The sequence below is a fragment of the Schistocerca cancellata genome, chromosome 1 (assembly GCF_023864275.1).
Source record: "Schistocerca cancellata isolate TAMUIC-IGC-003103 chromosome 1, iqSchCanc2.1, whole genome shotgun sequence".
Taxonomy (NCBI): Eukaryota; Metazoa; Arthropoda; class Insecta; order Orthoptera; family Acrididae; genus Schistocerca; species Schistocerca cancellata.
The window spans coordinates 794,778,915-794,799,390 of NC_064626.1; the positions used below are offsets into that span (position 1 = coordinate 794,778,915).

A 20,476-nucleotide genomic window follows, 5' to 3' on the forward strand; every position below is an offset into this window, starting at 1 on the left:
CCAAAGGGGTCCTGCTATGAAAAGCCACCCAAGACCTTCATCCTGGTCATCAGGACATATGTCAGGTGACAGTCAGGTTGGTATCCTATCACTGTCTGGGGCATCTCCAAATACATCTTTGGCCTATGATCTTTTTGGCTGGATTCAGTGATGAGTCCCACTTCGAACTGAGCCAAAGCAACCAGCAAGAACATGTCTGGAGTTGCGCCAGACAGTAGTAGGATACCACCATGATTATTTCCCTCCATACAGCCCAACAATCAGGAGTGAGGGTCTTGGGTGTCATTTTTGTTTCTCTAAATGAGAGAGCTGTATGTGGAAGCACCCAATTTATAGTTTTACCAGCTGTAATTAATTACTGTGCAGTAGTCATTGTAGGGATGACAACTATATGTCTACTTGCATGAATGACTGCCACTAAACTGTGGCTAAGAGTGAACTAAACCATCCAATTGCTGAACATCCTGCACATCTTAACACCAAGTCTTCAATGGCTGCCTCAGTCCATACTATATGGATCCACCTCCCACTCCCAACACCAGCTTTTCTGAAATACATTCTGCTGGAGCTGCCCCTACCTTAAGCTTCACTACTCCTTTTCCCACTTCCATAACCTTCCTCTCAGTTTTCTTGTTGTTTCGCTTTCTGTGACACACTTCCCCTCCTTCACATTCTAATACATTTCTACTCACAAATTATTTCTAATGGTAGTAATAAATAAATATCTAAGTTATTCTCTTATATTCACTTTCAACATATGGAAATTTAGTTGTTCTGAGTGATTCCTTTGCTGGAATTAATTACAATCTGTCTGAAGCTCATGGTCTAGTGGCTAGTGATACTGCTTCTGGATCATGAGGTCCCTGGTTCTATTCCCAGCTGGGTCAGGGATTTTCTCCACCGAGGGACTGGGTGTTTGTGTTGTGCTCATCATTTTGTCATCATTCAGGAACAGTGGCATGATTGAACTGTGAAAGGATTGGGAATTTGTAGGGTGGTGATGATAACCATGGAGGATTGGGAATTTGTAGGATGGTGATAACCATGGAGTTGAGTGCCCCAAAAATTAAATATCATCATCATCAATTACAACCATTTTTGTTATCTTTAGTTCTCTCACACTTCTGTTCACCAAAAATAGATTCTGTCTTATGACAAAAATATTTAACTGATATTTCAATAACATTTGCATCTTTAGTTGGCTAACTGCTATCATTTCAGATATACACTTTACAGCTATATTCAATTCACAAACTACATCACTGATGTGCTTTGTACAAATAAAATAAGTACCCACCATACTGAGTAATGTTAAATGTTATTTTCTGAATTTTCCCACCTTCAGTGTGTAAGTAAAACCATGAATGAAAACCATTTTTAACTGTTTTCAGGAATGAAAAATGTAATGATAATTATACAACCAGATTTATCCATCGTCTGTTTGCTGAAGAAGGGAAAGGTCTTTTCAGTGTGAGAATGAATATTTTAGGTAATATTTCAAATTAATGTTGTTAATTTGTATTCACTACTATTATATTTATTTTAGTGTCAGTATTATTTGTAGAAAATATGTTTTTATTCAAATATATGCAGGCAAGGTAAGTTATTATAGTATTATCATAACCACATGAATAGACACCAGCCATTAATAATCTGTTTTTAAAGAGAGAAGATATTCAGATACATTATGATAAAAGGGGACGAGAAGGCAGGACAAGAGAGAGTCAGTTAATGCAGGAAGCCCAACAGTGGACTTCTCTTTAATACTATAGGTGATCAGTGAGTTAAAACACATAGGTCATGACTCAAAAGTGAAGGCAGCCTTATTATGAGTGTAGGGTAGTTACTGAAAATAATAATCACAAATAACTAAGAAGCTTCATGAAGTGCCCATAATGAGAGTTAAATGTCATCCTTGTCCTTAAGGTGAACTGCCCTCAAAAATGTAGACAGGTGTATATTCTGAGTTTATCATGACTACTTGTTCAATCTTTAAAAAGGTGTTAAAGCACATTTTGTGCAAGTATTATTTCAGGGAATTTAATTATAACTGACAGAGAAAGATAAATTATCACAGGATGGGCTCGTGTAATCTGAGTGCCTAAAATATATCAGAATCACCAATAAAAAAGTAGTTTCAGGGTGTGTCTGTGATGAGACTGTACATCATCCTTGTCCTTATGGTGGCATACTGTCCTAAAGGGAGAAGAGTCAGGAATGATCCATGGCATGAGGACACAGAAGGCAATGGAAGCCATTCTTTCAAAACACATGAAGTATATTCACAGAATTTGTAATCTTCTGCAGGTAAACTAGTTTCCCATCCAGACCTCTGAGTGGGGACTGTTCTGTAGGGGTTTATCAGTAGAAGGATGAATCTTCTACAAACTGGATCATGTAATTTTAGAAGTCTGAATGTAGAAGGGAAACTGAAGAGTCTGAGACTGAAGAGTCTGGAATGAACTCACTGTTGGCAGGAATTAGTATATTGAAAATAAAAGAGGACAGAGATTCTGATCATGGTCATAAGGTGATAGTGACAACATCATTGAAGATGTTGGCATTTTTATGATTAGAAAGGTAGGTAACATAGTGAGATACCAAGAGCAAATTATTCTTATTAGGCTGAAGAAGGATGAAAATGTGACACTAAGAGATTGAAATGCTATTGTAGGATAGGGAATGTAAGATAGGTTTACTACAGAGTATGGGCTAAAGGAAAGAAATGAGAGAGCAGAGTGTGTTCTTGAATTTGTCATGGATTTCAGCTGGTTGTAGCAAACAGCCCCTTCCAAGACCACAAGACAAAAACATATTCTTTGAGAATACTATGAAGTGAACATTAGCTGGATTACATCACATTTAGCTAATGATTTAGAAATCAGCTCCAGGACTGAAAACATACAGAGATGTTGTAGTAATGACCAGCAGGCTGAAATTCTGTTTGGAGCATGGCATTGTACAGGAGTCAAATGTGGATCACTGGACATCAAGAGAAGTAGAAACTGGGAGCATCTGAAATATGCTGATACCAAAGAATGTTAAAAAAGAAATGAACAGATAAAGTACAAAATGAGAAAGAACTAAAAAGTAGATGGGGAAAGAAGGATACTATACAGTGAAGAAGCACTAAAAAAATGGATAAGGAAAGAAGTATGTGGATGACCCTTGCCAGAAAAAGGGACAGGTTAGTACATCATCTGCTATGGCATCCAGCAATATTATCCCTACCCAAGGAGAAGGTGCAGCTGCATGTACACATGTTGGTTTGTGCTGATGTTTGGTCTGAATGACTGACATACCCAACCCACCAAACTAACAATGAGGCAGCTGATATTTGCCACTAGGACTTGGCTACTCATGTCATCCCTCTGACATTAGGCAACTTGGGCTCCAACCACAGTGGTTAACCAGGTGCTCAAATAACCATCAGAGAAAAAAAATAGTAGGAGGAGGCCAATACATACAAATATTAGCAGAAGTACTGTCTCCTGGTTGTCTTTATATGTATTGATCTGCCCCTATTACTTTTTTCCTCTAATGCTTTTTCTAGCACACAGATAAAGAAAGTATAATGCTTTAAAACCTACACTTTTTCTCTTCATCCTTATAGCTATGACAACTAATACAGTTTCTGCATCTAGAGTCTTTAGACAGTGCACTTCATTTACAATCTAGTAGATATGCTTCATTTCTTGCCTCTTTCAAGCTCTGAAAATGATAGTAGACCTATGGCAGCTGAGTTGCAAAAATGTGTGAATGGACCAGAGCTACTCACAACTGGTCCAAGTCAGTTGTATCAGATACCCATGAGTGCACATACCTACTAATAGGTAAAAGTCTGGCAGTGTGTTGCGCACACGCAGGTGCATGTCAGCAAAGAGCAAGGGCAGTGAAAAATGAGCCACTGTACAGTACAGATACTTTTTTTGAGAGTCTATAACTTCAGTCCATTGACCATGTGGGTTGAGCTTATGTGAGATCTCCACAGAATGCTACAGAAGTTCATTTACACCTCTCTACTCGTTTCCACTCTCGCTTCGTCACGTCTGTGAAATACATAGCACTCTACAGTCTTGAAAAAAGGTCATTTCATTTTGGATGTGCATTCATTGTTCTCCCATGCTCACAAAATTGGACAATGCACTCATCACTTGGGAGTGTACACCCTCTGGGATCAGTGTTCAACTATTATGCTAATGGAATTCTGGTGATTGCTGGTTAATGGACACTGTGATTTGATTTCATTTTTGTCACTTGTTAATTTACTCATTTATGCAGAATAAATACATTCAGCAAATGTGTACTTATCAGTTCCCATTGGCACATCATCATCATAGCCTACATTCTGAACAAAGTGCATGGGTGCAACAGTAAAGTTGGCTCACTTCACGACTGAAATCCAAGTGGTGATACCCAGACATTCCCACTTCACTGGTGACCCCAAAGTGATTAATAGGCTAAATACATGGTGACAAACTTTCATCAGATTGAGTGACGTGGAATCATGAGTGATCTACTACTTATGTCCTTTCATACAAAACTGATTTGTTTGTGAACAAACCATTGAGAGCTACGGGATAATTCAAGATTACAACCTTGGACAAATTTCATAATAAGTAGACAAAAGACTGTAGATGAACTGCTAGTGTGCAACCAGAGGCTGGTGAGTGAGCTGCAGGCACTCTCCTCTTGCACAATTTCTGCCCACCTGGAATCAGCTGAGGAAAACTTTCATTTGCAAAGCATGGCCACACTGACACCTCCCACTGTTATGGGAACAGTGGCAGGCACAGGACAAGTGTTGGTTAGGCTGCTGCCCTTTTGGCCTCATGACATAATCATGTGATTAAAGCAACTGGAAGCTGTTTTTCGGAGTAACAACATCATCTGTGGCCTCATCAAATTTTAATATGTCATGAGGCACCTAATCGAGACTATGAGGCCAACACAGACTTCATATAAGCAACTAAAAGAGCAATCAATCTGGGGAATTTCATCATTGCTGGAACAACAGGTGCATCAGTTTCTACCTGAAGGGGAATATGGTGACAGAAAGCCATCTCACTTCCTGTGGAGCCTCGCAGAATGCAACATGGTCCTGGACTTGCTGTTGTGTGCCGTCTGAATGCACAGCCTCTCAGCCGAGGTGCAAGTGGTCATTGTTACACAAACAGAAATGCAAATAAATGTTGCTATGGACTTTCCTGTTTCTTTGCATGACACACTGGCAATGGTGCCCAATACTGCTGCCATGGCAACCTACAGTGCTGTAGCTGTGCTGGAAAATTTGACCCTGTAATAAGGCCAGTATTACACTATCACATTTATTTGTCAAAGTTGATATATCAAATATTTATGTCAAAGAAGTTTAATGGTGTAATAAGGCACTTTGTCAAATATCATCTGTCATCAAATAAATTTGATCAAATCTAGGGCCTCGCTGTAGATTAGACTATAAAAATCACTGGTCTTGTGTTCACTGCAATGTGACATGTTACCACTTGGAGCGCTAGCATCGCTGCAGTGTTCTGTCATCTATAGTGTGTTTATAAACATGGCCATTAAATACAATTGGTTTGTACCATCAACCACAAAATTAATAAAGATCTATGAAGCTGATGAGGCGCTTTACAATGTGAGGCACCCTGAATACAAAAATAGATTAAGAAGATTGGAGAGCTATAAAAATATTGTGGAGGTCATTAGCCGTAAGATACGATTTTCGGACACAAAATTTAATGGATTTGTTTATAAAATAAAAATAGTTCTTAATGCACATAAAGTGTATTGAACATTTATTTATCTTCAGACATTGGTCCTTTAGTGCTTTATAAATTGCTGCATACATTTCAGGTATTATTTTTGTTAATGTGCACTGTGGTATTTGAGTGATGTACTGTAAGCTAGAGTAACTCTCTCCTGTAGCAAGGCATTGGAGTGTTACAGTGAGCCTGTCTTCTGCAGATATAGCAGTTATTAAATGAGTATCGTGCTTTGTGATATGAGGATACACTTCACTAAGCATATACTGAAATGTATGCTCATCTATTCTTAAGTATTTTATGTATTACTTGATGTCCTCCACTAGAAGCTCACATAACAAGATTTGTTGAATGCTTTTATTGTCTCATCATAAAGCTCACAGCTTCACCCCGGAACATTTCCTTTTCTTCCCCCACTTCTCTTCCACGTGTGCACACAGTGCAATTGTGTTACATGGCAACTGCTGTGGTAAATAACAAGTTGTTGTTGTCAGCCATCTTGAACTTTGATGCAAAATATGATGACAGTGTAATATCCCTTTTTAGTGCACGTCAAAGATCTTTGACAAATAAATTTGATGAATATTTGATCAAATCTTTGACAAATAAATTTGATAGTGTAATACCGTCCTAACACAGGTCTCCTGCAGCCACTGGCATGACCACCAACCTGCACCACCTAGTTCAAGACTTAGATGCACAGGTGGCAACACTCACCATGCAGGTCAACCAGTCAATGCACCCATGGACAGAGGACAGCAGGCACTGTAGTGACAGCAGATCCTACTACCGCCGATCCAGCTCGCACAACCACCAATGCATTACTATCCATTTTGGCAGTACGCCAACAATGTCAGAGCAGCAGCAGAGTGGTTTATGCTTATAACATTCCCAATTTGGCACTGAAGTGACAAAGTGTCAGCCTCCCTGCTCACACTGAAGTGCCAGCTGCAACCGGGCCTAGACACACCTGGGTGCAGTGCAATATCCAGCTGTCTCTCATAATGGAATGTGCTGGCAGTGTGAAGTATCTTGTCGACACAGGTTCCAATCTGCCTATTGTCCCCTGATCTATATTAAGAAACTGCTGGAAGGCTGATGCACTGTCTCTTATGACAGCAAACAATGCAACAATAAAAACATATGGCATGGATCACCGAAATTTGGATGTTGGGCTGTGCTGCACATTTGCATTGACATTCACTGTGGTTGACATCAGCAAGCCAGTCCTGGGTGCAGATTTCCTCGGCCACTACAAAAAGTTTTAAAACAGTGGGAGCTGATGCTTTTTCAGTGTTAAACTACTGAAGTATCGTTGACAGTACACAGATATATTGGAGAAATTTCTGGAGCTCACTCACCCAGCTGGTGTACCAAAGGAAGTGACAGTCCACCACACCATAACTACACCTAATCCTATTCATGTTGACTCACACCCAAGTGACTCGCTGCGGCAAAGGCTGAGTTCGAGGCCATGTTGCAGCAGGGCATTGTTCGACCAGACCATCATGCTCCTCTGCCTTGCGCTTAATGCCAAAGAAGGATAATTCATGGCACCCATTTGGAGACTGTTGTACATTAAACACACAAACAGTGCCAGACTGATATCTGGTAATGGACATGCAAGATTGTAGCCACATCTTGGCGGGCTCAGTTATATTTAGCAACATTAACTGTGTGAAGGCATTCCTGCAGATCTCTGTGGTGCCTGAAGACATTCAGAAAACACCAATTATCACGCCCTTTTGGGTTTTTGAAAGCATGTACATAATTTTAGAACTTTGGAATGCTGTCCAAACATGGCAGCGTTTCCTGGATGGCATCTTACAAGGCTTACCATGGTGTTTAGTGTACCTTGATGACATCCTGGTCTACTACAAGTTGTCCAAACTCTACCACTACCATGTAATGACCATCTTTCGACACCTGAGCGAGGTTGGCATCATCATTAACCCCTCAAAAAGAATATTAGGGATCACAGAAACTGAGTTTCTAGGGCATTTAATCACCCCTAGTGGATCCATGCCACTACTGTAACAGGCAATCTTGAACATGCCGAGTGCAGAGATATCTTACCATGATAAATTTTTATCAGCACCATCTGCCCAGTGCCGCTGCATGGTAGAACCACTGACTGCAGTGCTGCGTGGCCCCACCTCAAAGAGAGGACGCCTGTTACCTGTATAGATGTAGGGGAGAGAAGCTTTATTAAGTCCGAACAAACTCTTGCAGAAGCAATGCTGTGCACTCACTCTGTGCATGACACTGAACTGGCTGGGTTCAAGAACACTAGCCAGACAGCCATAGTTGCAGAGCTTCAACAATGTGTTCATGGTGGCTGGCAGTCACTTGGTTTCTTCTCATGGAAGTTTTCAGAGTTGCAGTAAAATACTTCCTTCTGTTGGTAGAAGCCTGTTGCTTCATGATTTACACTGATGACAAACCCCTAACTCACATGTTTTGGAACAATAATACCAAGTATATGCCACACCAATTCTGACAGTTGTAGTACATGTCACAGTTCTCCATGGATTTCTGCCATTTTTCTGGAACTGACATCAGCACCAACTGCTTGTCTCACACATGTGCTCTTACTTCTCTTCTTGTGAACTTAAAAGATGTTGCCCAAGAACAGGAGAATGACAAAAACCTGGACAGCATCCACCATGACACCTCCAGCTGCCTACAGTGAGTTAGTGCCTATTCCCAGATTTGCCTGCAAAATTTGCTGTGGTGTTTCGAGAGGCACACATCATCCATCATGCATTTCATATGGCCAGTACTACAGAAAGACTGCTGTCAATGGGGTTGCATCTGCACAGCATGCCAGTGTCTTGAGGTCTGGAGGCACACTCAAGCACTTGTCAGTGCCTTTTGAGACACAACATGAAATTTTACACATGTTGATGTGGACTTTGTGGGTCCACTCCCTCTATCTCAAGGCAAGCATTGTCTGCTAACAGTGGTAGATTGTTTTGCACACTGGCCAGAAGTAATGCCCATAGTGAACATCACCACCAAGCCATCGCCAGATCATTTGCTGACACCTGGATGGCACACTCTGGCTGCCCCAATCACATCATAATGGATCCCGGGTGCCAGTTTGGCTGTGCCCTGTTCATGTAAGTCACCCAACTGTGGCATGCAGTTACACAGAACTACCACCCACCATCTGTCATCTAATGGCTTGGCCAAACAGCTCCATCAAACACTGGAAGCGCCCCTAACTTGCCACGATGCCAGCTGGATGAAAGCACTTCCGCTAGTACTGCTTGGTCTGGTGGTAACACTGAAAGAAGAAATCGGCATTTCACCTGCTGACCACAACTACAGATAACCCTTCATCATACTTGGTGATTTTATGGAGTAGGTACCATCACACTATGATGCATCAACCCATCCACTGGCACTCACATGGCCACATTTCCTGCCAATTTTAATGGCCAGTAGTGTACAATAGATTCATAAATAATTTAAAATTAATTTTAAACTAAGTACACATATACAAAACAGCATTAATGAACTATGTTGATACAATACTGTCCCACACATATAATCATAGTGCATAATGCAGTTATCGGCTACTTATTGCATATCTTTTTCTATTTTGCTGCTAAGATCTCATCAGTTGAATAGTACGGTGTAGACTTCAACCACATTTGTATGATATGATCAAAGTTATTCAGGGTCAGATTACTTACTGACTTTGGGAGTTCATTACAGAATTTCAAAGTTAAGTGCTTATGACTGTTATGTGTTAGTGTCAGCTTGAATATGGAAGCTTAATTTTACAGTTATTTCTAGCACATTGTCAACATGCACTTTGGATCTTAAGTTAAAATTCTTTATATCTTCTGGTAAACCTTCCGGGATGTAAGGTCGTGGTCCATGAAACTCTTTAGCTCCTAACGTTTCGTCCAGCGCAGCTCTGGATGAAACGTTAGGAGCTGAAGAGTTTCATGGACCACGACCTTACATCCCGGAAGGTTTACCAGAAGATATGTCATCCGGTCGTGAAAGCCTTCATACTAAAATTCTTTATGTTTTCTTTAATACATATTATACAGTTATAATGAAGAAGATAGGTCACTACTCACTGCATAGATGTCACACTGAGTTGCAGATGGGCACAAGTAAAAGACTGTTACACACAGAGATTTTGGCCAAAGCCTTCTTCAGAGAAGAAAGGAAGACACACACATATTCACACAAGCAGGCACACCTCACACTCTCATGACCACTGTCTCCAGCCACTGTGGCCAGGCTGCAGCAATTGGGTTGAACAAAGGCACCAATCTGGAATGGGACAGGGAAGTGGGAGGGGTAGCAAAGTAGTGGTTGGGGTGGAGGGAGCAAAAATTACTGCCTGGTAGAATGTGCAGGGACTAAAGGTGGCAGGACAGGGTGACCAGATGCAGCATCGGAAGGCTGTAGTGAAGGAGGTGATAGTACAGAGGGGCCAGAAACTGTTGGGTGGAGGTCGTGGGGACAGAAGCTTATCATAGGTTGAGACTGGAATAATTTTGTGAGCATTTCCACAGTTCAGATGGTAAAAGGGAACATCCAGGTGGTCCGGGCTGTGAACGAGCCATCGAAATCAAGCATGTATGTTCAACTTCATGTTGTGCAAACAGGATGGTCCACCTTGCTCTTGGTCACAGCTTAGCAGTGACCATTCATCCTGGTGAACAGCTGGTTGGTAGTCACACCAATAAAAGAGCTGATGGCAGCAGAGCTGGTATATGACATGACTGTTTTCACAGGTGGCCCAGCCTCTGATGGTGTAGGAAAAGTTTGTGACAGGACTGAAAGAGGAAATGCTTGGTGGTTGGATTTTGCAGGACTTGTACTTGGGTTTCCACAGGGATATGATCCCTGTGACAAGGGCCGGCCGCGGTGGTCTTGCGGTTAAGGCGCTCAGTCCGGAACCACGCGACTGCTATGGTCGCAGGTTCGAATCCTGCCTCGGGCATGGATGTGTGTGTTGTCTTTTAGGTTAGTTAGGTTTAAGTAGTTCTAAGTTCTAGGGGACTGATGACCACAGATGTTAAGTCCCATAGTGCTCAGAGCCATTTTTGAATCTGTGAGAAGGGTCTGCTACTAGGAGTGGCGTAGGGATGGACCAGGACATTGTGGAGGTTTGGTGGGTGACTGAAAATCATTTCCTTTCTCATCCCTGTGACACCTTACATACCCACCTTCTACATGCTCCCCAAAATGCACAAGCCCAACAATCCTGGATACCCCATAGCTGCTCACTATATAGCCCCTTCTGAAAGTATTTCAGCCACCACAGCCTAAGACCTCCATCATATTGCCCAAAATCTAGCCTCCCACATCAAAGGTACTAACAACTTCCTTCACCAACTCTCCACCATCTCCACCCCTAGGCTTCCTACATCTATACTAGTCACTGCTAATGCCACCTCCTTATACACCAACATTTCTCATGCCCATGGTCTTGCTGTTTCAAATGCTACCTCCCCCAACGTCCTCCAGACTCCAAACACACTAGTTTTTCCGAAATACTACTGCTTCTCCTTTGAAGGCAAGGTATGCAAACAAATACACAGAATAGCCATGGGCACCTGGATGGCACTCTCCTGTGCAAAGCTATTTATGGTCATGGTTCATTGATGATCTTTCATGATCTGAACTCAGGGCCAAGACACTCATTCCTTTACAAGCTCACCACCTTCTCTCCCATCTGCTTCACCTGGTCCTCCTCAACACTGCATGCCACCTTCCTGGATGTTGACCTCATCCTCTTTGATGTCACGATACACACTTCAGTCCACATAAACCCACCAATCACCTGTAGTACCTGCATTTTGATAGCTGCCATCCCACCCATACAGTCTAGCCACTGGAAGACGGCATGTCTGCAGTGACAAGATCTCCTTTGCATAGTACACTGAAAGGCTCACAAAGATCTTTACAGACACTCAGTGTACCCTGGACATAGTCTGCAAACAGATTTCCAATGTCATAACCTCACACATCCCAACCCTCCCAATACCTGCAATAACAAGTTACAAAGAGGTTCCCCCTTCATCTCCCAGTAACATCTCATACTGGAATAGCTGAACCACATCCTTTATCTGTCATCATGCCTTGAAATAAAGACATCCTACCCAGGAGCTTTCCCACCCTTTATGAAGTGGTGTTTAGTCACCCATCCAGCCTCCACAACATCATAGTCCATATCTACACCACTCCCTACACCACTCCCATTCCAACCACGCAGCACTTCCTATTACAGTTCTGTCACAGGCTTATCCTACCCTTTAAGAGGCAGACCACATGTGAAAACAGTCATGTCATATATCAGCTCTGCTATCATCCACAGTTTTTTATATTAATATGACAACCAACCAGCTGTCCACCAGGATGAATCACCATCACTAAACTATGAACAAGAGCAAAGTGGAGCTATCTGTGGTACAACATACAGCTGAACATATGATTGATTTCAATGGTTGCTTCACAGCAAGGACTATTTGTATCCTCCCCTCCACCACCAGCTTTTCTGAAAAACACAGATGGAAGTTATCCTTACAACACTTTTTCTGCTTCAAAAATTATCTTGGCTTCAACATCAACTGAACAGTTTCTGTCTCCTCTGCCCTATCACTTCCTCCTAATTCATGTACTGTCACCCTCATTGTGTGCCATTCTCTGATGATGCACCCATCGGTTTTTTCCCACCTCTGCTCCTCCCCTCATCCACTCCCCATTTCTCCCATCCCCCTCCTCCACAGCCTCCTGATACCGCATCTGGCAGCCTTGTACTGCCATCTTCTAGTCCCTGCACACTCCATCTTCATCACCATCTATGTTTACATTTATTTTATATACACCAGTACTGTGTAAACAACTGTGAAATACTTGGCAGATGGTACTTCCCATTGTATCACATATTGTGAAGAATATTTACTTAAATTCTCTATGTAACTGGACTAATCTTGTCTTTGGAGTACATACAAGGCTAATGGTATGGAGCTGTGGCATATTCCTAGATTCCTAATAAATGACAGACCTTGAAACTTTATAACTAGGCTTTTGTAGGATTCTTGATGTCTATTGTCAAGTGTCTGTCATTGCAAGTTTTTCATTCTCCCACGAGTCAAACAAACCTGTGACCATTTGTGCTGCATTTCTTTGTGTGCATTCATTATCCCTCATTAGTCTTATCTAGTATAGGATCCACACCCTTTGGAAATATTATAGGATGGATTACAAGAGTATTTTATAAGCTGTCTCTCTAAACTGACTACGTTTTCCTAGCATCATACTATATTTATTTATTCATGCTTTGATCACTTTTTGTAATGATACTGGATATGCCAGGATATACATGGATGTATTACAAAGTATTTGGCCTGTGCATAAAAGGAAGATATGGGAGACTTAAGAAAAATATATGCAATTGTGTGTAAATACAGTGGCTAGCTCAATGTCTTTACATTATTTACATGAAATTTGCTGAAGAGTCTCTTATCCAAGAATTTTGTGTACATTCAGCTAAGAACTCCTTCACACTGTTATATTGGTATCTAAGAACTCCTTTACACTGTAACATCAGGTTGGGAGCAGGTAACATCTTAGTTTTTGTTTGAAATCTGTGTTTCTGAGTTCTTTGTACTGATTGGAAATTTGTTGTAAAATATTCATCTTTGTCACTTAAGTCTGTCTGTATATATGTTTGTTTATCATAGATGTGTAGTTTATTTTTAAGAACACAATAGTTTCATATATATGCAGAACAAGCACTGTCAGAATTGGTAAATCTTTGAATTTATTTGCGCAGGACTGCCTTGGTGGCAGGTTTACAATGCACCTAATCACCTTCTTTGGCAATTTAAGTAGTCTGCTTATGTGTATATTAGCTGTACTTCCCCAAATGGGTATACCAAGAGGTGTGTGGATAAATTAAACATAACACATTTTTAGTCAAGTGTCTTGATCAACAGTTTGTGACATTTTTCTCATAAGAAATACACTGATAGGAAAAAAATGAAGTCAAATAAAATAAAAATCACAACACCAAATAATAATTAATGTAGAGTAATGAAATCTCATGAACAAATGACTAGATAACATATTTAAATAATTAACATTGCATGGTTACAGGTAATGTAAGTATGAGATAAACCATTGCAAATATCAAATGCTGGTACTTTAATAACTGGTGTAACTGCCATAATGTTGAGTATAAGTATGCAAACGTGGATGCATTATGTCATACAGGTGCCTATTGTAAGTATGGGGGATGGAGTTCCATGCCTGTTGCCCTTGGTTGGTCAGTACAGGGACTGTTCTTGCTCTTAGTGGATGACACTGGATTTGTCACCAGATGATGTCCCATATGTTCTCAACTGGTGACATATCTGGTGACTGAGCAGGCCAAGCCAACATGTTGACATTCTGTGGAGCATGCTGGGCTACAACAGGACTATGTGGGCTGTCTTTTGGGAAACACCTCTTGGGATGCTGTTCATGAATGGCAGCAGAACAGGCTGAATCACTAGACTGATGTACAAATTTGCATTCAGGGTGCGTGGGACAACAACAAGAGGGCACCTCCTGTCATATGAAATCACGCCACAAACAATAAATCCTGGTGTATCTCCAGTGTGTCTAGCCTGCAGACAGGGTGGTTGCAGGCCCTCAACTGGACTACTTCTAAACAACACACAGCCATCACTGGCATCAAGGTAGGACCAGCTTTCATCAGAAAACACAACAACAGACCTCCACCCTACCCTCTAATAAACTCTCTCTTCACTCAACTGAAGTCGCATATGGTGGTGGTTTGGGTCACTACTCACTCACTACAGGGCATCTGGATCAAAGCTGTCCTTGAAGCAACTGATTTGTGACAGTTCATTGTGTCACTTTAGTGCCAACTGCTGCTCAAATTGCTGCTGCAGATGCAGTACAATGAGCCAGGGCCATATGCTGAACATGATGGTCTACCCTGTTGGTAGCACCACTTGGCTGTCTGAAGCTCAGTCTTCCTGTGACCATATATTTGTGTGACCATCACTGCCAACAGTCATGTACTATGGTTACATTCCTACCAAGTTTTCCTGCAATATTGCAGAAGAAACCTCCACCTTCTTGTAGCCTTATTACACAACCACATTCAAACTCTGTGAGGTGTTGATAATGGTTTCTTTGTCACCTTAAGGGTTAAAATCAACTCACAATGTCCAAACTCAATGGTAACTAATGGTAACACCTGTTAGAGTGTGTATTTAAAACAAATCTGATTTGCATCCTCATAGGGCAGTACTAGCATCACTCTTATGTTACTGGTGCAGAATATGAATAGAAATCAGCTTTCAGACATAGAAACATGCCTACCAATTTTCACTTATATTGAAAAACTCCCTCTTGGTGTTGTATTTTTTTCCATCAGTGTATATTTGTGCTATTTTTTGAGCATATTTTATCTGTATGAGTCTCCCATTTCATAAGACTGTCCACCATCAATTCCAGAAACTTGCTGCAATGAACTTCTGAAATACTTGAGTCCCCAAGCTTAATATAAAATTCATCTGCTTGCTTTACCTATGACTTAATCTATATGATAATTCCATTTCACACTTACTTGTTCAGTGGTCACCAGACCATGTGCTGTGTCAACAATCAGTCTGTAATGCATTCTGTCTGTTGCTGTTTCCTCCCAATTAACTACATTAAAAACTTTTGCATCTTCCATTATATTGTCTTCCCATCTGTTTCTTTGCCTTCCCAGGGGTCTTATTGTTGTAATGCAGACAATTAAAGCTTGTTTAGCATGTTAGGTATCTGGCATATGTATTACGTGATTTGCCCACTGGAGTCACCTGCTCTTTTTGATATTACAAAATGTTGAACTGATTCATCATTTCATAAATTCCATTATTCTTTCTTGCACTCCAAGTATCTCCATCTCTCACTGGGCTCTAGAGTCTTCTCGTCACCATTCCTTCAAATCTTAGAAGATTTTTCAGCTCCCTTTTAGTTAGTGTCCAGATTGCTGAACTTTCTGAACCATAGAGGACAATAGAATGTATAATGGCATTGCATGTCTTTATTCTCACAGAATTTGATATGTTGTTGGACATGAATGTTTCTTTGAGGACATATAGACATCTGAAGCCAGCGAAATTCTGTGATTTATATCTCTGGATATTTTATTATAGTAGTTGTACCAGTTTCCCAGGTAGTTGAACTGATCAACACACTTGAACTTGTCTCCATCAGCTGCGAAGTGCTCTTGTGTATATTTAGTCTCACCTGCTTCCATATCTTGTTTATCAAAGAGTGGTTCTGCTATACTTGCTGCCATGGTGACCCTTTTCTACATCTCCCCAAGATCTTGTTCTTTCTCACTCACTAATGCTTTGTCATCAGCACCTTCCACTCGTAGCTCATTAGACTCTTTAACTTTACTCTCTCTTATGGATTTATCCAGGGTATGTGTGACAGTGCATCTCTCTGTCTTACCCAGTTCTTACGGAAAGAGAGATTGTGTGTATGCCCCTCCAGTTCTTATTAATGCTCTTGATTCAGTCATACATGTGCTAAACACTTCAATGATTTATTTTGCATTTGGAATATCTCAAGCTTTTCTAGGAGCTATTTTGATGAATATTGTCATAAGCTCTTTGAAAATCTAGGAACAGTATCTAGATTTTTTGTTTCTTTCCTAACAATTGTCAAGGATATGCCTGAGAGCAAACACATTGTCAGTAACTGAATGGCTTAGGTGGAATACAATCTGATATTATCCCATGATATTTTCTGCAAGTGGTATTAGCACATTGATAAAATAATTGTAGAAAGAATTTTGTATGCCATATTAAGTAAACTGATTCCTCAATAATTAAATCAATTCATCTTGGTTTCTTTCTTGTATACTGGACAAATTACTGCTGTCTTCCAGCTGTCTGGTAGCACCTCAGTCTTCCAAATGAGCTGAATGAATTTTTGCAAGTCAGTCCCATTTCATGATACTGTCCACCATCAATCCCAGAAACATGCTGCAATGAACTTTTGAAATACTTGAGTCCCCAAGCTTAATATAAAATTCATCTGCTGCTGTGGTGACCCTTTTCTACGTCTCTCCAAAATGTAGATGGTTGCAGGCCCTCAACTGGCCTCCATGTAATCAACACGCAGCCATCACTGACATCAAGGCACAAAACACAACAGACCTCCACCCTACCCTCTAATGAGCTCTTGCTTTTCATCATCAATATGGCTTTCACTATGTCTTCCACTGTGATGTCAACTTCTGTCTCATTTATTTCTACTTAGTTTTCATTGAAATGTAGTTCTGGGGTACGGCAGCTGAATAGCTTGCTGAAATATTAATTTCATTCCTCTAAGAGTGATTCAGCATCCATAATCATGTTTACTTTTTTGTCATTGATATTCTGACTTGCGTTGAACCATTTTCTTGTTGTTTCCATATGCTGAAAGAATATCGTACAGTCTGTTTCAAAAGTTTTTGTTAGCCATTTTCTCATTTCACTTCTCAGCATACTTGATGTATCCCTGAGCACTTCCAAAAATTTTATCTTTTTGTGTTTCATTATCTGTATCCTGTAGCCATAACTCATGTGGTTTTCCCCTTCTCTTAACTATATCCCTGCATTCCTCATTAAAGAGATTCCTTTTTCCTTTTTCTTTACTTCTTCACAGTACTTTATTTGCATCATCTGTCATTGCTGTCTTCATAGTATGCCACACTTCCTGCACATTTTCTTCTTCATCTACATTTTGTAGTACATCAGCAATGTAGGAAAAGATAGATTACTACTTATGGTACAGATGACATGCTAAGTTGCAGACAGACACAATTAAAAAGCACTTGCACATAAGCTTTCATCCACAGCCTTCATCAGGAAAAGAGAAACACACACCATTCATTCTCATAAGCAAGCACATATCACGCGCAAGTGACTGCCAACTGCAGCTGCTAGGGCCAGAATGCAACTACCACATGGGATGGAAGCAGCAATATGGATTGATGGGGAATAGGAAGCAACAGCAGTGTATGGGTGGGGGAAGTGCTGTCTGATGGAGTGTGCAGGGACTAGAATGGCAAAAGACACAGAGTCATGAGGTTGTGGAGAAAAGAGGTGGGTTAAAGGAACAAAAATGTAGAGGGGAGGGGAAAGATGGACAGGTTCATTGACAGAGAGTGGCAAACAAAAAGGGTAGAGGACAAGAATAGAGTGGAGGTGATGGGACAGGGCAGGTGGAAACTGTTGAGTGGATGATGTGGAGACAGTATCTTACCGTAGGTTGAGGCAGGGATAAGTATGGGTATGGAGAATGTATTCTAAGGATAACTGCCACCTGCACAGATCAGGAAAGCTGGTGGCAGAGGGAGGATCCAGCTGGCTTTGGTAGTGAAGCAGCCACTGAAATCAAGCATCTTATGTTCAGCTACATATCTAGACCACCTCTCTTGGCCACAGTTTGATGGTGGCCATTCATTCTGGTGAACAGTTGATTGGTAGTCATACCAATATAAAAACTTAAACAAGATTCCAGCAGATTTGCTAAAAGACATGGCTGCTTTCACAGGTGGCTTGGCCCCTGATGGGATAGGGTAAACCTGTGTCAGGACGGGAACACGAAGTGCTGAGTGAGTGGTGAGCGGATTGGGCAGATCTTGCACTGGGCGTCTGCCACAGAGATATGATCCTTGTGGAAAAGAGCTGCAATTGGGAATGGCATAAGAATGGACTATACTGCTGTGGAGGTTGAAGGGGGGCAGTGGACACCAATTTAGGAGGGGTGGTAATGATCTTGGATGGGATATACCTCATTTCTGGGCATGAGGACAGGTAGTCAAAGCCATGGTGAAGGATGTGGTTCAGTTGATCCAGTCTGGGATGGTACTGGGTGACAAAGTAGGCACTCCTTTGTGACTGGTTCTGGGGGGTGGTTGAAGAATTGGATGTGTGAGGGGAAATGGCATGTGGCATGGGATATCTCTTTTTGGGCTAGGTATGCATGATAGTGCCTGTCTGTGAAGGCTTTGATGAGACCCCCTCAGCATACTGAGCAAGGGAGTTCTTGTCAAAATAAATACACTGTCCCAGGTGGCCAGGATGTATGGGAGAAATTTTTTGGTGTGGAAGAGATGAAAGCTATAGAAATGCTTGGTTGGTGGATGGAGCCATCAGAGACAAGGAGGTCAACATCTAGGAAGCTGGAATGCTGTGTTGAGGAGGAACAGGTGAAATGGATGGGAGAGAATGTGTTGAGGATGTGAAGGAATGCAGATAGTCTATCTTGGTTCTGAGTCCAGATCATGAAGATATCATCATTGATATCTGTGCAGGATGTCATAGTGGTGAGGATGGAAATGGATTCAGGGGATAGGTTCTGGGAAGGACCTAAGGCTTTAAACAAGGATTTGAGGTTTTGAACTTGTGGAATGGGGTCATTCTGGGAGAGTTTGTAGGAAGGTTTCAGATAATTGAATTGGTGGAGGACTTCCGTCAGGTAGTCATCTCAGTGTTGGAACCTTTGTCTGCATGTAGAATGATTAGGTAAGGATTAGTTTTACAGTTGTGTATGGCTTTTGCTGAAAGGTTATTATTCTGAGGAAGGGACCTGGGCAACGACTGTGTGGCTAAATTACAGGCCAGTAATTCCTGGAAGGTGACCTGCAGGTGGTTAGTTGAGAGGGAGGGAAGATCATGGTTGGATGGTGATATGAATTGGGGGAGGCAGGGTTCAGTGTTGGAATTAGGTTGGATTTAGTTGGAGGGATTGGCAGCAAAGAAGTGTTTCCTCTGCAGGGATTAGGAAAAGGAGAGTAGGTCTTTGATGAGTCCAGTATTAGTAAATTTGAGTTTAGGGCTAAAGCTGAGGCATTCGGATAAGACTGAACCTTCTGTGGAGGTGAATGTTTTGGTGAAAAGTTTAACAACAGTGTTATAGGAATGTTTTGCCACTGGATTTGGTGAAGTGTTGGTGGATGTGGCAAGTTGAAGAGGTTAGCTAGTCAGGGTTAATGTGCTATATGGGGTGGAAGAGGAGGAACACTGTGGGACAGTCGTGCCCCAAGGTGGCAATGGGATGTTAGCATATTGGATAATTTGGGAGGTGGTGTCTGGAATGCTCCCCAGGTGCTGAAGGATGAGGGATTCAATTCATAGTAAAATGGTGTAAAGGGAACAGTGTATTGACACAGTGCTCATTTCAAAAAGTCAAAAGTTTAGCAGTTCAATGTGTAAGGAGTGCAAAAGACGTGTTATCAAAGGTATCTTGTGTGTAAACTGCAATTTGTGGCTACATGAAAAATGTGTGGAAGTGACACTAAAATTCATAAAAGATGACTGTCCTTGGACATGCTCTGACTGTTTACGCATAGAAATGGCAGAATTATGAAGTGCAGTGAATTCATAAGATGAAATTATGAAACTACTGCAGAGCAACATAGAAACACTTAATAAAGAAGTGTCAGCTGTAAAGGAAATAAATGCCAATCTAGTAACTGAATCAAAGTCATGTGTCTGCAAAAAATAAGAACCAAACCCATGTGTTTGTGACAGTAAACAAATAGTAGGCTGTGTGTCCAACGAGAAGACGACAAATGAAGCACTAGTTAGGAAATCAGTCTCAAAATACAAATGGAAGACAGTAAATTATAGTAAAAAGAAAAACAAGGTTGATACTAAAGCCAAAAAAAAAAA

At 41.2% G+C, this 20,476-nt stretch overlaps 1 protein-coding gene across 1 annotated transcript in view; it reads left to right on the forward strand.

Moving 5' to 3' along the window:
* LOC126104245 (ATP-dependent 6-phosphofructokinase-like) overlaps positions 1–20,476 on the forward strand; it is a 453,644-nt gene that overhangs the window by 354,147 nt on the left and 79,021 nt on the right. The window contains exon 14 of the mRNA XM_049912336.1: positions 1,392–1,489. Within this exon, the coding sequence (XP_049768293.1) occupies positions 1,392–1,489 (98 nt within the window). The remainder of the gene's footprint in view (positions 1–1,391; positions 1,490–20,476) is intronic.